General features: G+C 40.7%; 1 protein-coding gene and 1 long non-coding RNA gene across 6 annotated transcripts in view; one reads left to right on the top strand and one right to left on the bottom strand.

Annotated features, from left to right (window-relative positions):
- LOC129486205 (uncharacterized) overlaps positions 1–5,180 on the bottom strand; it is a 31,198-nt gene extending 26,018 nt beyond the window's left edge. Inside the window, exon 1 of the long non-coding RNA XR_010121686.1 lies at positions 4,963–5,180. This is a non-coding gene — a long non-coding RNA (uncharacterized lncRNA). The remainder of the gene's footprint in view (positions 1–4,962) is intronic.
- Positions 5,181–16,827, top strand: part of STK32A (serine/threonine kinase 32A) — a 179,237-nt gene continuing 167,590 nt past the window's right edge. The window contains exons 1-2 of one of the 5 annotated variants that reach the window (XM_055285745.2): positions 5,181–5,448; positions 10,105–10,252. In XM_055285745.2, coding sequence (XP_055141720.1) covers positions 10,201–10,252 — 52 coding nt within the window. In that variant the 5' untranslated portion in view covers positions 5,181–5,448; positions 10,105–10,200. The remainder of the gene's footprint in view (positions 5,449–10,104; positions 10,253–16,827) is intronic. The other 4 variants (XM_055285742.2, XM_055285740.2, XM_055285743.2 and 1 more) reach the window with 4 other exon arrangements.

Genomic DNA, 16,827 nt, shown 5'->3' with positions numbered 1-16,827 from the left:
ATAATTTATATATATAATATATATTATATATAATTATAAATCAGTAAGTATCAATATTAATATTAATTACTAGTACAATATTATTAAGTATTAATAATTAATTATTTTAATTTTAAGATTTTGTATGAGTATAACTAATTGTTGATATTAATGTTATTTATCAATATTATTAATCTTAATATTAATTATCATTTTATTATCAACATTTCATTTATGATGGATTTAATTAACAGTTATTACTGATATGATTATTTCATTATTAATGATATTACTATGAATTATTAATCATGTGCGTTACGATTAAGTCATATTAATTTTGTTATTATTATTATCAATGATTTCTCTTAATCATTATTATATGTATTAATATCAATAATCAATAGTATTTTTCCTGATATCCGGTAGGGAGAGGCTGATATTACTCCCAACATCACAGAAGGTGTACACCCCCCTATGATGTTATTTTTAATAGCCAGGGGCTAGAGGATGACATTACTCCAAATATCGCAGTGGGTGTACATCCCTTCTGTGATCTTGTTTCTAATATCCTGGGTGGGAGAGGATGATATTACTCCCAATATCGCAAGGGGCGTAGACCTCCCCTGTGATATTGTCTCTAATATCCAAAGGTGGAGAGGATGATATTTCTTCCAATTTCGCAGGGGATGTACACCACCCCTGTAATACAGTTCCTAATATCCAGGCTGTGACAGGATGATATTAGCCTCAATATCGCAGGAGGTGTACACTCCCTAGTGGTGTTGTTCCCAATATCCAGGGAAGGAGAGGATGCTATCACTCCCAATATAACAGGGGGTGTACCCCCCTTCTGTGACATTGTTCCTAATAGCCAGCTGGGGAGAGGAAGATATTACTCCCAATATCGCAGGGGGTATACACCCCCTTGTGATATTGTTTCTTAGATCCTGGGAGGGAGACGATGACAGTAGTGGCAATATCGCATGGGCTGTACACACCTCCTGCGATATTGTTCTTATCCCTAAGGGGAGAGCATAATATGACTCTCAATATCGCAGGAGGTGGACACCCCCTTTGTAATATTGTTCTTAATATCCATGATGGGAGAGGATATTACTCCCTGTATCGCAAGAAGTGCACAGCCTCCTGGGATGTAGTTCCTAATATCTAGGTGCAGAGAGGATGATATTACTCCCAATATCGCACGAGTTGTAAAACGCCTTCGATATTTTGCCTACAATCCCGGGGGCAGAGGATGACATTACTCCCAATATCGAAGAAGGTGTACATCCCCCCTTGACGACATTCTTCCTAATATCCACATTGGGAGATGATGATATTACGCCCAATATCGAAGGGGCTGTACACCCCTCCTGTGATATTGTTCGTAATGTCCCAAGGAAGAGAGAATGATACGACACCCAATATCTCAGGCGGTGTACACCTCCCAGTGATATTGTTCTTAATGTCCAGGAAGGGAAATGATGTTATTACTGCAGATATCGAAGAGGTAGTACCCCCTCCCTCTTCCAGGATATTGCTCCTAATATCCAGGGGAAGAGAGGATAACATTATGCCCGATATCGCAGGGGGTTGTACACCCCACCCCCGTGATATTGTTCCTAACATCCAAAGGTACGATAAAATTACTCCCAATATCGCAGGGGGTGTACACCCCTCTTGTGATACTGTTCTTAATATTTAGGCGGGGAGACAATTATATTACTGTCCATATCGCAGGGGTGGACAACATCCCTGTGATGTGGTTTTTAATATTCAGTGGAGGAGAGGATACTATTCCAATATCACAGGGGACACAGCTCCTGTGATATTGTTCCTAATATCCAGGGGAAAAGAAATGATATGACTCACAATATGGCCCCTCCATAACATTGTCCCTAATATCCAGGGGGGATTAGAATGATATTACTCCCCCTATCACAGGGGGTGTACTGTACCCCAGTGATATTGTTCCTTATACCCAGGGAGAGAGAGGATAATATTACCCCCAATATCGTAGGGGTGTACACACCCCTGTGATATTGTTCCTAATATTTAGGTGGGGAGAGGATGATATCCCAATATCGCAGGGGGTGTAAACCCCCCTGTTGTTTTGTTGCTAATATATAGGTTGGGAGAGGATGATATTACTGCCAATATCGCAGGAGTTGTACACCCCACCTGTGATATTATTCCTAATATCCAGGGGAAGAGAGAATGATATTACTTTCAGTAGCGCTGGAGGTGTACACACCCATGTGATATTGTTCCTAATATCCAGTGGGGGAGACTATGATATTAATGGCCATATCGCGGGGGTTGTGCATCCCCTCTATGATGTTGTTTTTAATATCCAGGGGGTAGAGGATGACATGACTCTCAATATTGCAGTGAGTGTACACCAACTCTGTGGTATTGTTCTTAATATCCAGGGAGGGAGAGGATGATATTACTGTCAATATGGCAAGGGGTGGACACCCCTTCTTTGATATTTTTCCTAATATCCAGGGGGGAAGAGTATGATATTAGTCCCAATATCACTGGGAGTATGCACCCCTTTTTGATATTGTTCCTAATATCCCGGGAGAGAGTCTAGGTTATTACTGGCCATATCACAGGTTGTACACACCGCCACTGTTACATTGTTTTTTATTTCCAGCAATGAAGAAATTGATATTACTCCCAAAATGGAATGGGCTGTACATCCCCCATGAGATATGATTCCTAATATTCAGAAGGGAAAGGATGATATTACTTCCAATGTTGCAGCGGGTGTATAATCCTCCTGTGATATTGCTCCTAATATCTAGGGGCAGTGAGGATGATATTACTCGTAGTAACGCAGAGGATGTACACCACCTCTGTGATATTGTTCTCAATATCCATGGGGATAGAACATTATACTACTCCTAGTATCACAGGTGATGTACTTCCACGCCCCGTGATATTTTTTCTGATACCCAGGTGAGGGGAGGATGATGTTACTCCCAATATCGCAAGTGGTGTACAAACATTCTTTGATATTTTTCCTACTCTTTACGGGTTGAGAGAATGGTATTACTCCCAGTATCGAAGAAAGTGTACACACTCTCTGTGATATTGTTCCTTATATCCAAGTTAAAAAAGAATGATATTACCTTCAATATCGCAGGGGGTGGAGTGTACACTCCGCCTGTGATATTATTTCTAATATCAAGGGCAAGAGAGAATAATGTTACTCCCAATAGTGCAAGGGATGTACACAAATGGTGATATTGTTCCTAATATCCAGGGAAGGAGATGATGATATTACTGGCCATATCGCAGGAAGTGTACACCCTTCTGTAATATTGTTTCTAATACTCAGTGGGGGAGAGAATAAAATTGATCTCAATATCGCAGAAGGTGTACAGACCCCTTTGATAGAGTTTTTAATCTATCAAATCAAGGAAAAGAGAATAATATTACACCCAATATCGCAGGGGTTTTAATCCCCCCCGCCCCCCGCTGTATATTGTTCCTAATAGGCAGCGTAGTAGAGGCTTATGTTACTACCAATATCGCAGAAGGTGCACACACACCTGTGATATACTTCCTAATATCCAGCGGGAAAGAGGCTGCTATTACTTTCAATATCGCAGTGGGTGTACATCCCCCCTGTGGTTTTGCTCCTAATATCCAGGAGGGAAGAGGATGATATTACTGACAATATCGCAGGGGGTGTACACCTCTTCTGTGATATGGTTCCTGATATCCAGGGGAAGAGTGGGTGATATTACTCTTAATAACGTAGGAAGTGTACACCCACCCTGTGATTTTGTCCCTAATAACCACATGGGGAGAGGTGACATTACTCCCAATATTGCAAGGGGTGGACACCCCGCCAGTCATATCGTTTCTTAAATCCAGGAAGGGAAAAGATGGTATTACTACCAATATTGAAAGGATGTACAGAACGCATTTCTTATTGTTCTTAATATCCAGGTTGAAAGAAGATAACATTACTCTTAATATAACAAGGGTGATACACCCCGCCTGTGATATGATTCGTAAAATCTAGAAGAGAGAGTGATATTACTTCAAATAATACACTGGGTGTACAACCCCCTTTGATATTGTTCCTAATATCTAAAGGAAGCGACGATGATATTACTCCCAATACTGTAGAAGGTATACACCGTCCTGTGATATTGTTCCTAATAACTAGTGGGTGAGGGCATGATATTACTTCAAATATCGCAGTGGCTTTACACTCCTTCCGTGATATTTCTCCTAATTTCCAGGGGGTGGAGTACGAAGTTACTCCCAATATAGCAGTGGGTGTATACCCACGCTGTCATATTTCTACGAATATTCAGGGAAACACAGCACGATAGAACTCCAAGTCTTGCAAAGAGTGTACACCATTTTGTGATATTGTTCCTAATATCCGGAGGTGGAGAGGATGATGTTAGTTTCAATATCGCAGGCTGTGTACACACACCCTGTGAAACGGTTTCTAATATCCAAGAGGGGAGATAATGCTATTAATCCCCATATAGCAAGAGGGTGAGGCACACCCCGCCATACGGGGAGTAATAGGACCCCCCCTCTCCCTCCCTGGCTACTACGATCCCCATCGCAGAGGTGTGAGGCACACCCCCGCCATATGGGGATTAATAGCATCCCCCTCTCCCCCGCTGACTATTACGATCCACATCGCAGGGGAGTGAGGCTTCCCCTGCGATATGGGGAGTAATAGCACCGCCCTCTCCCCGCCCTCCCCGCCCCCCGGCTTTTAGGATCCACATCGCAGGGGGGTGAGGCACCCCCGGCGATATGGAGAGTAATAGCAGCCCCCTTCTCCCCACCCCCCCCCGGGTATTACGATCCACATCACAGGGGGGGTGAGGCACCCCCTGCAATACGGGGAGTAATAGCACCCCCTTCTCCCCCCACTCTGGCTATTAGAATCCACATCGCAGGGGTGTGAGGCAGCTCCCCTGATATGGGGAGTAATAGCACCCGCTGTGCGTCCTGTGGCTCCGGACCCGGCCCAAGCGCAGCGGGACCTCCATCTGTAGCCCTCTCCCCCCACGTCGTCCTCCCGGGGTCCTTGTCTAGTCTCAGCAGGCGGCAAACGGACCCCAGGCATCTGGAGCTCACCCAGGCGACTGCCCAGCGGTTTCTGGAGAGAGCGCTAAGCGGGGACGCCCGCTGGCAAGCAGATCCCGCCTCCTTCCCTGGCCGAGGAGCCGCCCCTCCGGGGTAGCTGAGCGCTGGGCGGCGCTCGGACCCCTTGGCAGCCGCAGGTGCCTCCCCAGCCCAGCCCAGCCCAGCTCAGTCCAGCGCAGCCCAGCCCAGCACGGCGCTCGCAGCCTCCGCCGCTCCCGGGCAGATAGGTGCCTTTCCTTGCTCCTTGCTCTTGGAGTTCTTCTCTTAGTCCCTGCTCCCTGGATGAAAGCATCGCTCCGAGCCTCATGGGAGGAATGAAGGAAGAATCGAGACTAGGTGAGTGGTGGTCTAGATTTAACGAATAATAACAATAAACCTGCATTCTAAGGGTACTGTTGGGAAGCTAGGAAGTGCAAGGAGAAGAGAAGACAAAGGCTGCTGATCAAGATAACTCACAAAACTAAATGCAGGCTGGGACCAATTCTAGCTATTTTGCACTCCACCCAGGTTCCCCTGCCTGGCACTGACTCATGTGCAGACCCAGACAGACTTCAATAAATATTTGCTGGATTGAGACAAGTGAGTGGAGGTGTTTCTGCTTGTTCTCCAGCATCTAAACAAGCAAAACCTAGCTACCTTTGATGATTGCTTCATCTCCACAAGGACTTTTTCCCCCAGGACTTAAAAAATAAAATGTGGTGTATTCACACAACGGACTGCTATGCAGCACTTAAAAAGCTAAAATCAGAGCTGTAGGGATCAGCATGCCTGTACCTAGATTTCAGAAGTATGATGGTAGATAGACACAGCAAGATGCAAAATACATCCACTCTGTTGTGCCATTTAGGTGACTTATTTTAAGACACTTGTCATGTTTGTAAAATCGTAGAACGGGGACTGTAAAATGTTTATCACATCCGTGATTGTGGCTGTCTTTGGAAAGTGTGAAAGGGAAATCAATTGGACTTTAGAGTTAAGGTGGAAATAATATTTCCCTAAAATGTTTTAAAAATAAAAATGATGATATAAAGATGACCAAATATAAACAATTGTTAACTGAGAGTGTTATTAACTTGGGCATTTTTCATGTTTTTCCCCATATTTTTAAAATATTTCTTAATCTAAGAAGGTCTGTTTTTCAAATGCAAACAAAATAAGTTGTGTCTATGCACATTCTGTGACAATGAAACCTAAAATGTTTAATCAAAAGTTGCAACTTTCTTGCATCACCTCCTATGTTTTCCAATCCTAGAAGACCACACCTCTTTATCTAGGGAGGCTTGGTGGTTAGAGAAGCTTACCTGTTGACAACCCCCAAATTACAGGCCAAAGACGAAAGGTTGGTATTAGGGAACTAGTTCCCAGTTAATAATGTGATAATGGGCCAGCTCAGGGTAGACTCTGAAAACTCCCTGTGTCCCTGCAAGACAAATTTCTCCTCCTTTTACATTTCATATGCCTTGGATTTTCATTTTCATGGATGGTAGCTGTCTCCTTCACATCTCAAAATGATGCTTAGGTAACACTGCAGACTTAGTGCCTGGAGATCAGGAAGGGCTAGGGGGTTGGTAAAAGAGAGTCCTACAGCTCTATGGGGCTCTTCAGCAGAGTGGAAAGGACATGTCTCCATTTTCCTGCGAGAGAAAGGTAGACTTCTTTCTGAATATGAAAAAAAAATCTAATTTGGTTATCCACATGGGAGAGAAAATGAAAAATAATTTTAAACTGGATTGTGTATGTTAGGTGCAATGAAGAAGATACTAAATGACCACCCAGTGGTTCCATCTGCTTCCCCCTTCCACAGACACACACAAAAATGGTTCCCTGTTTGCATATTATCTTCCCACTAAAAATCACTGGGTCCGTGGTGAACAAAATTGTCTGCACATCAGAATGAAATTCTGAAACATGGAAAATTGCGATAATATTCTTTCCTCTTTCTCTTTCTGATTCGACAACTTGCAAGGTCAGTGCTTGGTATATCTTATGTTGCAGGATGACGGGCTACTTGAGAAAAACCTGAGGTGTGAAGAAAGATATAAGAATGACAGGACTGGGGTGCGGTGTGAAAACTACATGTACTCAGGTTTTAAGCACAAAATAAAAGACAATGTAACCTCTGCCTGCAGTTGACAACTGCAAATCCTTAAAATTAATGTTCTCCCGGCCAGGCACAGTGGCTCAAGCCTGTAATCCCAGCACTTTGGGAGGCCGAGGTGGGTGGATCACGAGGTCAGGAGATCGAGACCATCCTGGCTAACATGGTGAAACCCCGTCTCTACTAAAAATACAAAAAAATTAGCCGGGCATGGTGACGGGCGCCTGTAGTCCCAGCTACTTGGGAGGCTGAGGCAGGAGAATGGCATGAACCCAGGAGGCAGAGCTTGCAGTGAGCTGAGATGGCGCTACTGCGCTCCAGCCTGGGCGACAGAGCAAGACTCCGTCTCAAAAAAAAAAAAAAAAAAAAAAAATGAATGTTCTCTTTAGGACCATTCATCTCTTTCTAGTGCCATCAGTGGTTCAGTCCTTACACTATCCCTCATTTGGATTTTAAACGCAATAATAAAGCACAAAGGCCACCCCATTTGCTTCTCCCTAACTCACAATAAAACACTCACGATAAAAAGTGCATCCCACTTACTTCTTAACTCCCTTGTCCGCTGGAGTTAAACTCCTTTTGATTTTTTATCCTGGAGAAATGGTTGAGTTCTATCTTCCTGGGTCTCAATAATTCCACTGAGCTTCCGTCAGCCACCTGTGACCACCTACCCCTGCCTACTCCCTCTCTCATACCATTTAATTGGTTGCTTCCTAACTGCTGACTCTCTTTGCTCTCTATTTAATGATTCTTGCTAAAGTCCATAAGGCACTTTGCCAGCAGTTGGCTTTTAGTATGAAAAGTAGCATTTCCTTAATGAGTCTGCCTTCCAAATGAAGGGTTTACTTACATTTTCCTAATGGGAAAACGAGTTTTTCTTCTACACTTGCTTAGGGGTTTCATAAGTTCTTTTTCAATAACTCATCCTTAGCACTTTCTCCAATTCTGCCTATAATTGATATTCCCTTCACATGTAAAGACCTCAGGAGGAAATCAACTATTTTTTAAAAATATGCAATAAGGAAATTCTGCTACTCTTAGAAATAGCAGGAGCTAACATTCATTCTTTGCATATCATGTGCTAGGCATTGTGCCAATTACCTTATACACATTGTCTCATTATCTGTATCCATGACCATATCTGTGCTAAGCATGAAATTTTCTTAAGCCAGATAGCTGAGTAGAATTTTAAAATATTATTTTGTACAAAATCTAGACCTTTACCCCATTTGGGGGATGGATCTGAAGATCTGGGCTCATGTTTCCATGTGGTGACAATGTGTTTGATCCGAGCACAATTACTTTATTTGGATGGAGCCATTGCCACTATTGTCTGCCCAATGCACTAATGTTAAATGCCCAGTCTGGCTCACTCATTTGCATCATCTGCTTGGCTCCTATAGGGATCCCAGCTTGTCACTCCTGAGGTAGACACTGTCATTTCCCCCATTCTAGAGGTGAGAAGTTACATAACTGGGCCAAAGGCATTATCAGTGTCAGTTTTAGTTTTAGGACTGGAACACAGGATGCTGCCTCTCTTTATTTAAGTGGAGCAAAGCCGTAGTTTTCTCAGGATTTTTTCTTGTTCACACATATCATTTAATTTGAGCCTCAGAGCAGCTAAGAGTTTTGAGCACTTATGCTATGAAAATGTTTTGTGTATTCAGTTAAATGTATGCATATCATACATTTATTTAACTCAATACATAGTTATATATAAATGTGATATAACATAACATATGTATGATATAACAGAGTTATACATATATGTGTATTATTTAACTTAATATATAATGAGTTAAGTGTATGCATATCATACATTTATGTAACTCAATATATAAAGTTATATAACACAACACAGAGTTGATATATATATAAATGTTATATATAAACATAATATATGTTAATATATATTAACAAAGAGTTATATAATACAACACAGAGTTAATAATATATAAATACAACACAAAGAGTTATATATGTGTGTATTATACATTTAACTTAATATATAATGAGTTAAGGCCGGGGGCGGTGGCTCACGCTTGTAATCCCAGCACTTTGGGAGGCCGAGGCGGGCGGATAACCAGGTCAGGAGATCGAGACCACGGTGAAACCCCGTCTCTATTAAAAATACAAAAAAATTAGCCGGGCGTAGTGGCGGACGCCTGTAGTCCCAGCTACTTGGAGAGGCTGAGGCAGGAGAATGGCGTGAACCCGGGAGGCGGAGCTTGCGGTGAGCCGAGATTGCGCCACTGCACTCCAGCCTGGGCGACAGAGCGAGACTCCGTCTCAAAAAAAAAAAATATATATATATATATAATGAGTTAAATGTATGTCTATCCCATTCAACTCTCCATGAGGAAAGGACAATTATCTTCTCCAAGTTCAAAAGAAGGAAACAGAGAAATATATTGAAATTCAGCAATTTGCTGGTGTGGTCAAGTCCAACCCAGAACTTGCTTCTTTTACATTGTAGTACCCTCTAAGGTATGCAGAAACAGATAGCTAGTGCATCTTTATGACTAAAAAAGAAAGTTTTTGTTGTTGATTACCCAGTAACAACAAGAAAGTATAAAATCAGCATATTTTCTCAACAATATTTTCATTTTATAGTTATTAAATAAAGTATCGCTGACTTCATTCTAAACTTTTCTACATACTTTGAAAAATATGTTACTTTCCTCCCATTTTTTAAGTCTAGGTCTGCTATTGATGAGCCATGCAGTGTGTTCTCCTGTTGCTTGATATTTTTATTCTGAAATCATGGTTGGTTTTCAAACACAAAAATTTTCACCACAGTGATACAGATGAGGTTTATGTTTCGGCCACGGTCTATACTCAGGGTGCCTAGAGTATAGCATATTACTAGGATACTCTTTCTTTTCCTATCCTAGATATCCAACTAAGGCTTCAAGACATGTTTTGAGTGAAGATGGGTGTTTCTGCCCAGATAGTATAAATCGAGGATCCAGGTCTGGGCAGATTCAACCATGGGAGCCAACACTTCAAGCAAACCACCAGTGTTTGATGAAAATGAAGATGGTAAGAAATATGGGATAGTGGCATATAAAAAATAGAATTTTGCAAAATTCAAGTACATGCTTCTAGTTTCATAAGTTAAGCTTAAGCATGGTCTGTAGGGCCTTGAAGGAAAAAAGGCAAAGCTGTGTGAGAGAGCCTGAGGACTTTGTAGGCTCATAGCTAGGTTTTACCTTCCGCTTTCCATGGGAACTTCGGCAGCTTTCCTAATCTCCACTATACCAATGTCCTTTGTCCAAAGGGAGCTGCAGTTGGGCATGTGGTGGATAGTTAAATGATTTGTTTGTCCTCTGTGCTGTTCCTTGGCAGTTGAAGTTACCCCCATTGCTCATTGTTACAGAAAATACATTATCAACATGTACATGAATGATAACCAGTGCTCATAATATTATAGAATGAAGCTGTGCCTTCTGAATTTCCAACTGCCAAAGTTTTGCATATTAGACAAATACCATAATGCTACGTCATAGAAAAAAGAATCAGTTTTATTGGAGAAAAGGGAAACTTTCCAGGCCAGACTCAGCAAGACAAGAGTAAAGGCATGAGTCCTCCTGATTCTCCCATCAGTGAGGCATGCTGGAACTGGGCAATGCCTCCTCATGTCCCTCTTTCTTCCTATGTGTTAAGTGTGAACAGCGTTGGCATATGCAGGTGGCAGCTGTTTATAGGTTGTCTGCGGGGAAAAAATGCCCCAAGCCCCAGGTAGTAAGTTGTCCAGACCTCTGAGAGGGAGCTCTTCCGAGTAATTCCCAGAGAGCTCTGCTAATTGGAACAGGGAGGAAAAGAATGGACTGAAATTCAGGAAATCTGACACCAGTCCTACTACCAGTTACTCGTTAGGCCCAAGCAGCTTATTTCCTGACTCTATCTTCAATTTTGTTATCAATAAAGTGAGGAGATAGGTTCCTTCCCACTCAAGAAGTTTATCATTTTGAGATCCTAAAGCAACTTTGTGAATTCTGAAGAAATTCACAAGGAAAATCATCAAGGAAAGTTTATTGGGTTAGAATGCAAGTTTGATTGCTGCAATGAAAACTACAAATAACAGTGGCTTAAGCCAAATGGACATGTTTATCTTTCTCATGTGACAATCTAGGCATAAGTAATCCAGGTGATGTGTGGTTCCAGCAGCTTAGGGACTCTGACGCCAACTACTTGCCTTTTTCCCTCTCTTCCCATTTCTAGAGTGGTACCCTCAGGGTGGCTAACCAACCACAACAAATTCCAGCCAGTGAGAAAGGTGGAAAGTAGGAGAGGTTATGCCCACTTATTTATAGGATTTGCTCTAGCTTGTCACTTTTGTTCACTTGCACTTACCTAGATACAAGAAAGACTGGGAAATTTAGTTTGTTATCTTGGGTGGCCATGAACCTTCTAAAAATAAGGAGTTCTGTTTTATTTCAAAAGAAAAGAAGAATTAGGAGTTTGTCACGATTGGGGACAACTATGTCTTCTGTAGTTGGGGCAAACAATCTTAGTTTTGAATCTTTGGATGGAAATACTTTTAAAAACAAAATATGGGCTGGGCGTGGTGGCTCACGCCTGTAATCCCAGCACTTTGGGAGGCCAAGGCAGGCAGATCACGAGGTCAGGAAATCGAGACCATCCTGGCTAACACGGCGAAACCCCGTCTCTACTAAAAACTACAAAAAATTAGCTGGGCGTGGTGGTGGGCGCCTGTAGTCCCAGCTACGCGGGAGGCTGAGGCAGGAGAATGGCGGGAACCCCGGAGGCGGAGCTTGCAGTGAGCCGGGCCACTGCACTCCAGCCTGGGTGACAGAGCGAGACTCTGTCTCAAAACAAACAAACGAACAAACAAACAAACAAACAAAACATATGGCTGATCAGGACGCCTTGTTTCAAGCTATTCACTATCAGTTTGGAGGCCCATTCTTACTATTTCTACAGAATAGTTCATAGGAACTTTGAAATTATGTAGCTGGAAAGGGGTCTTAAGAAAACTTTTTTTTTTTCATGGCTATTTTGGTTGCCTTGCTTTAATTTATCAAATAGTAAAAGCAAAGATCTAGAGACTGGTGATATTAATTTTTGTGTCTCTAAAATGGAAAGACAAATAGGCTTGCTTTTCATTTAGTTGGTTTCCTCTGCTTCCTCTGGACTCAGAGCTAATGTTGTACATGAGGCTGGTCGTCAGCGAATAGGGTGGAAAAGAGAGGCCAGCTGCATACTTTTAACACAGAAATGCCTAACTGTTCTTTGATTCAGCCAGGCTTTCTTCTTGTGGGATGCCCAAGAAAGCTATATACCCAAAGAATTGTGACAATTGGGAAATAAGGTAACCCTTTTTAGTTACTTTAAAGGACTCTAGAAAAACTAGGTTGAAGGAGAGTTAGGCTTAGGGACCAGACAGGTCTTTCTTAACACCCTCTAGGTCACCACCTTTTTTGTTGCCCGGCTTGTCAGCCCAGTGAGATGAACCCACTGCAGCACCCATAAAGGGAAGATCTGAGCATAGCAACAAGTCTGTGCCTCCCAGAGGTGCTAGGCTCTCTGTCTGTTTATGCAGACAGTTGCAAGGCAAAGGAAGTAGGAGGGCAAGTCCACCTACTATAAACCTGTCACTCTCTAGACATGAAGAATAGAAGAGGAAACAAGTTGGTCCTTGCTCTGTCGTTGTGAACCCCATGTTCTGATGGTGGAAGGCTGACAATAAACAGGTAAATAATACATAAACCAGATAATTTCACAGTGCCTTAAAGTGCCACCAAGGAAATGACTCCTAGTGATCTTACAGACAGTGACAGTGATGGTGAGGAGGCCACTTTAGATAGGGTGGTTGCGGTTGTCTTTCTAAGGAGGTGACGTTTGGGCTGAAGCCTGAAAGATGAGAAGAAGCCAGCTATGAAATGACATGAAAAGAATAGTTCAAGAACAGGAAAAACAAGTCCAAAATCCAAATAATGACAAAATCAGGATTGAATAGTTGCCTATATCTTAACGTTCTCTCATGAGCACGAGTTTGCCAAAGAGACTGCATTTATTGCCATGTTAACTTATTTCCTTAAAAGATCATTGATTTGGGGAGAAAAAGTATGCCATTCTAGGGAATTTACTTTTCTTTAAAATTCAGTACATTTTGTAAAGTTCATTTGACTCTTCGCATAAATCTGGATTGAGCACAAGGTAAAATTGTATCTGATTGCTGTGAAGCTCCTGACCAAGAAAAAGCAACCAAAAAGCACTGATCAACCAAACAACATTAATGCCTATGTCATTTTTGATATCCATATTTTTATATACATAATCATAATGTATAATCAAACTGGGCCAATATCAAGGGCACTAAAATGAGCCAACTTAATTATTTAAAAAATATTGCTGAAAAGAATCCCAATATGTGATTTTTAAAAAGTTTTTTAAAATTTTTAAAAAGATTTTTAAAAAGATTTTCTTCAAACTGTTTAATATTTCCGATATATAGATATGAGAAGAACATTTAAACAATAATTTTCCCAAGTAATATTTGCAGAATTCTCTCTCATGGAAAAAGTGTTTTTGTTCACTTTGAAGGTAATTAAGGAGCAAGAGAAGAGGTTATTGGATGTCCCTTGAGATAAGCTATTCTTGCCAGAATTCATCCTGACACTTGTATTTCACGTTGTTCCATCTGATATCTGATCTTGAACACATCATTTTATTAGTTACTTATGTTGATCTTTATTCAGCGAAAACGAAGTAGAAGATTTTCGGGCTGGGCACGGTTGCTCACGCCTGTAATCCCAGCACTTCAGGAGGCCGAGGTGGGCAGATCACGAGGTCAAGAGATCGAAATCATCCTGGCCAACATGGTGAAACCCCGTCTCTACCAAAAAATACAAAAAAATAAGCTGGGCATGCCAGTGTGCGCCTGTAGTCCCAGCTATTCAGGAGGCTGAGGCAGGAAAATAGCTTGAACCCGGGAGGTGAAGTTTGCAGTGAGCTGAGATTGCTCCACTGCACTCCAGCCTGGCAACAGAGCAAGACTCTGTCCAAAAAAAAAAAAAAAAAACAAAAACAAAAAGCAAAAACGGCTTGCTTATTTGATTATATAAGATATCTTTCATAAATTAGATCTCAAATTATACTATTGTTTTGTTGCGCGGTTTTAGCTTTTATGTTTTAGGGCTAATCTTAAGTCCTAATTACTTTTTTTTATTATTGTGGTAAAATATGTAAAACAAAATGTACCATTTAATCATTTTAGAATATACGGTTTATGACAGTAAGCACATTCACGTTATCATGCAACCATCACCACTACCCATCTTCAGAACATTTCTCTTCTCAAACTGAAACTCGGTACCTCTGAAACAATAACATCCACATTCCATCCCCTCCCCAGTCCCTGTTAACAACAATTTGACTTTATGTCTCTATGAATTTAACTACTCTGTGTACCTCATATAAATGGAACATACAAGATTTGTTCTTTTGCGTCTGGCTTATTTCATTTAGCATTTATTTTCAAGGTTCATCCATGTTGTAGCATGTGTCAAGATTCTCTTTCAAGTCTGAGCCGTATTCCATTGTATGGATATACCACATTTTGTTTATCTTTTCATTAGTTGACATTGATTTTCCTCACCTTTTGATTTTTTTGAATAAGGCTGCTATAAACATTGGTGTGCAAATATCTGTTCAAGTCCCTGTTTTCAATTCTTTTGGGTATATACCTAGAAGTAGAATCACCGCATCATATAATTCCTTGTTTGACTCTCTGAGGAACCATCATACTGTCTTCTACCTAATTACACTTTGTGTTTTAGTAATGGGACACAGCCTGGCATGATGAGCTAGAGTATTGGAAAGGCATGCACAGGTTCAAGTCTCAGCTGTGCCACATGCCAGTAATCTACATGTTTCTATGAGAAGAGTCAAAGGGGATATAGCCTGGTCAGCCATTATCAGACACTAGAGTCAGTTTGACTGATTATATGGTGTTCTAAGGAAACTTGAGGTACCACAAGAAAAGTCTCCAAACCTAAATAATTACTAATGAATTAATTGAGGGGGAAACTTATTTAACCTTTCTAAGCCTCAGTTTCTTTATATGTAAAATGCAGGTAATAATTGGCATACATCATTAGGTCTTTGTGAGGATTGAATAAATAACGCAAGTAAAACACTTAGCAAGGTATTTCACATAAAGTAACCACTCAATTAATGCTAATTAAGTGTTATTTACTAACATCAGAGTTTCCTAGTGTGCACTCTTCGAAGTACTTTAAGTTCTGAGAGAAACAAAATTGATTAAATGCAACTCTGTTGATGCCATGGTTGATTAGACCTATTCATGTTTCTATTGATTGGATTAACAGAATGGCAGATTTTACGGATTCTGTTAAAACCTATATAAAAACACTTTAAAAGAAGCCAAGTTATTGACCACACAAAAACATAATCTCATCTGATATCTTTTTTATCCCCCTGAGGTTATTGTATTTTTGTTTAAGGCAAAATCAAGAACTAATTGGGATGAAAATAACTAAAGTTTACTTTATCCGATTTAAGTCCCAAACTGACTAATAAGTAATCCCATTTGATCAACAGATTCAGTGAAAACTCCCCCCATTCTCAACTACCATATGGATATTCTGAGAAATAATTAATGATGCAGGAAAACATTTTTTGTTTTCTGAAATAAAAGAATAGGTGTGCAAGTGACACTTCTTTTTAATGCTTACAACCTTTTTTTAAAAATCTACTTTATTTTCTCTATCTGAATGCACTAGATTTTTTTTGTTTGTGTGGCTGGTTGGTATGGTTTTGCTTATTGAGGTTTTCAGGCTGATTTAGAAAAAAGAAATCTTTACAGGAGAGAGTGGACTTGTTTACAATTCAGAGTCGAGGCAACAAGAAAAAATCTTGCAGTCATTATGAGTAATATGTGTATCCAAGTTTATACAAAGAATGTAAAGGTGATAAAGTTGGCTTAGTTAAACCAAGAGACAGCCTTCTTCTAGAGTATTATAGCTGAGAAAATTTGGACTTAAGTCTAAAATGCTGCTCTAAAGAGTTCATCAATGCCCTGAGTTTGCAGAGAGTTCAATTATTGCATTATTCTTTGGACTTGCTGAAAACTCAGTGTTCTACTTTTATTTGGCAACACTCATCTCCTAGGATATGTGGCTGTTTCCAGTTTTCCAGCATCTTCAGTGACAGAGGCAATGGGATCCTTTAAAATGTTGGGCCAAGAAAATTGGCCACAGATTTGCAATCCAAAAGAAATAGGAGGTTGCTAAATTGATTACAGCTATGAAGGACACCGAAAATTTCTTTTGTTATTTGAATGTCTGTCATGGCCTATTTGCACTCAATTTAATAGGCAAATGAATTTCCAACTTTCCCTTACCAGCCTTGAGTAATGTTGTCTTGTATTTATTATTTTGCATTAGAATGGTTGGAAAAGTTAAAGGACAATTTCCCTAGCACAAATTGGCTTCTTAAAAAAATAAGTCATCTTGGACAACCTAACATTTAGTAAAGGCATTTGTCATAAATAACCTCAAGTCCAATTTATGGCAAGGGTTTTAATTTGTAAGGGCTTTATTTCTCCATACAAAGGGATTGGAGAAACA

The sequence above is a fragment of the Symphalangus syndactylus genome, chromosome 7 (assembly GCF_028878055.3).
Source record: "Symphalangus syndactylus isolate Jambi chromosome 7, NHGRI_mSymSyn1-v2.1_pri, whole genome shotgun sequence".
Classification (NCBI taxonomy): Eukaryota; Metazoa; Chordata; class Mammalia; order Primates; family Hylobatidae; genus Symphalangus; species Symphalangus syndactylus.
The sequence above is the reverse complement of the archived record's forward strand: the minus strand, read 5'-3'. Positions and strand labels throughout refer to the sequence as shown.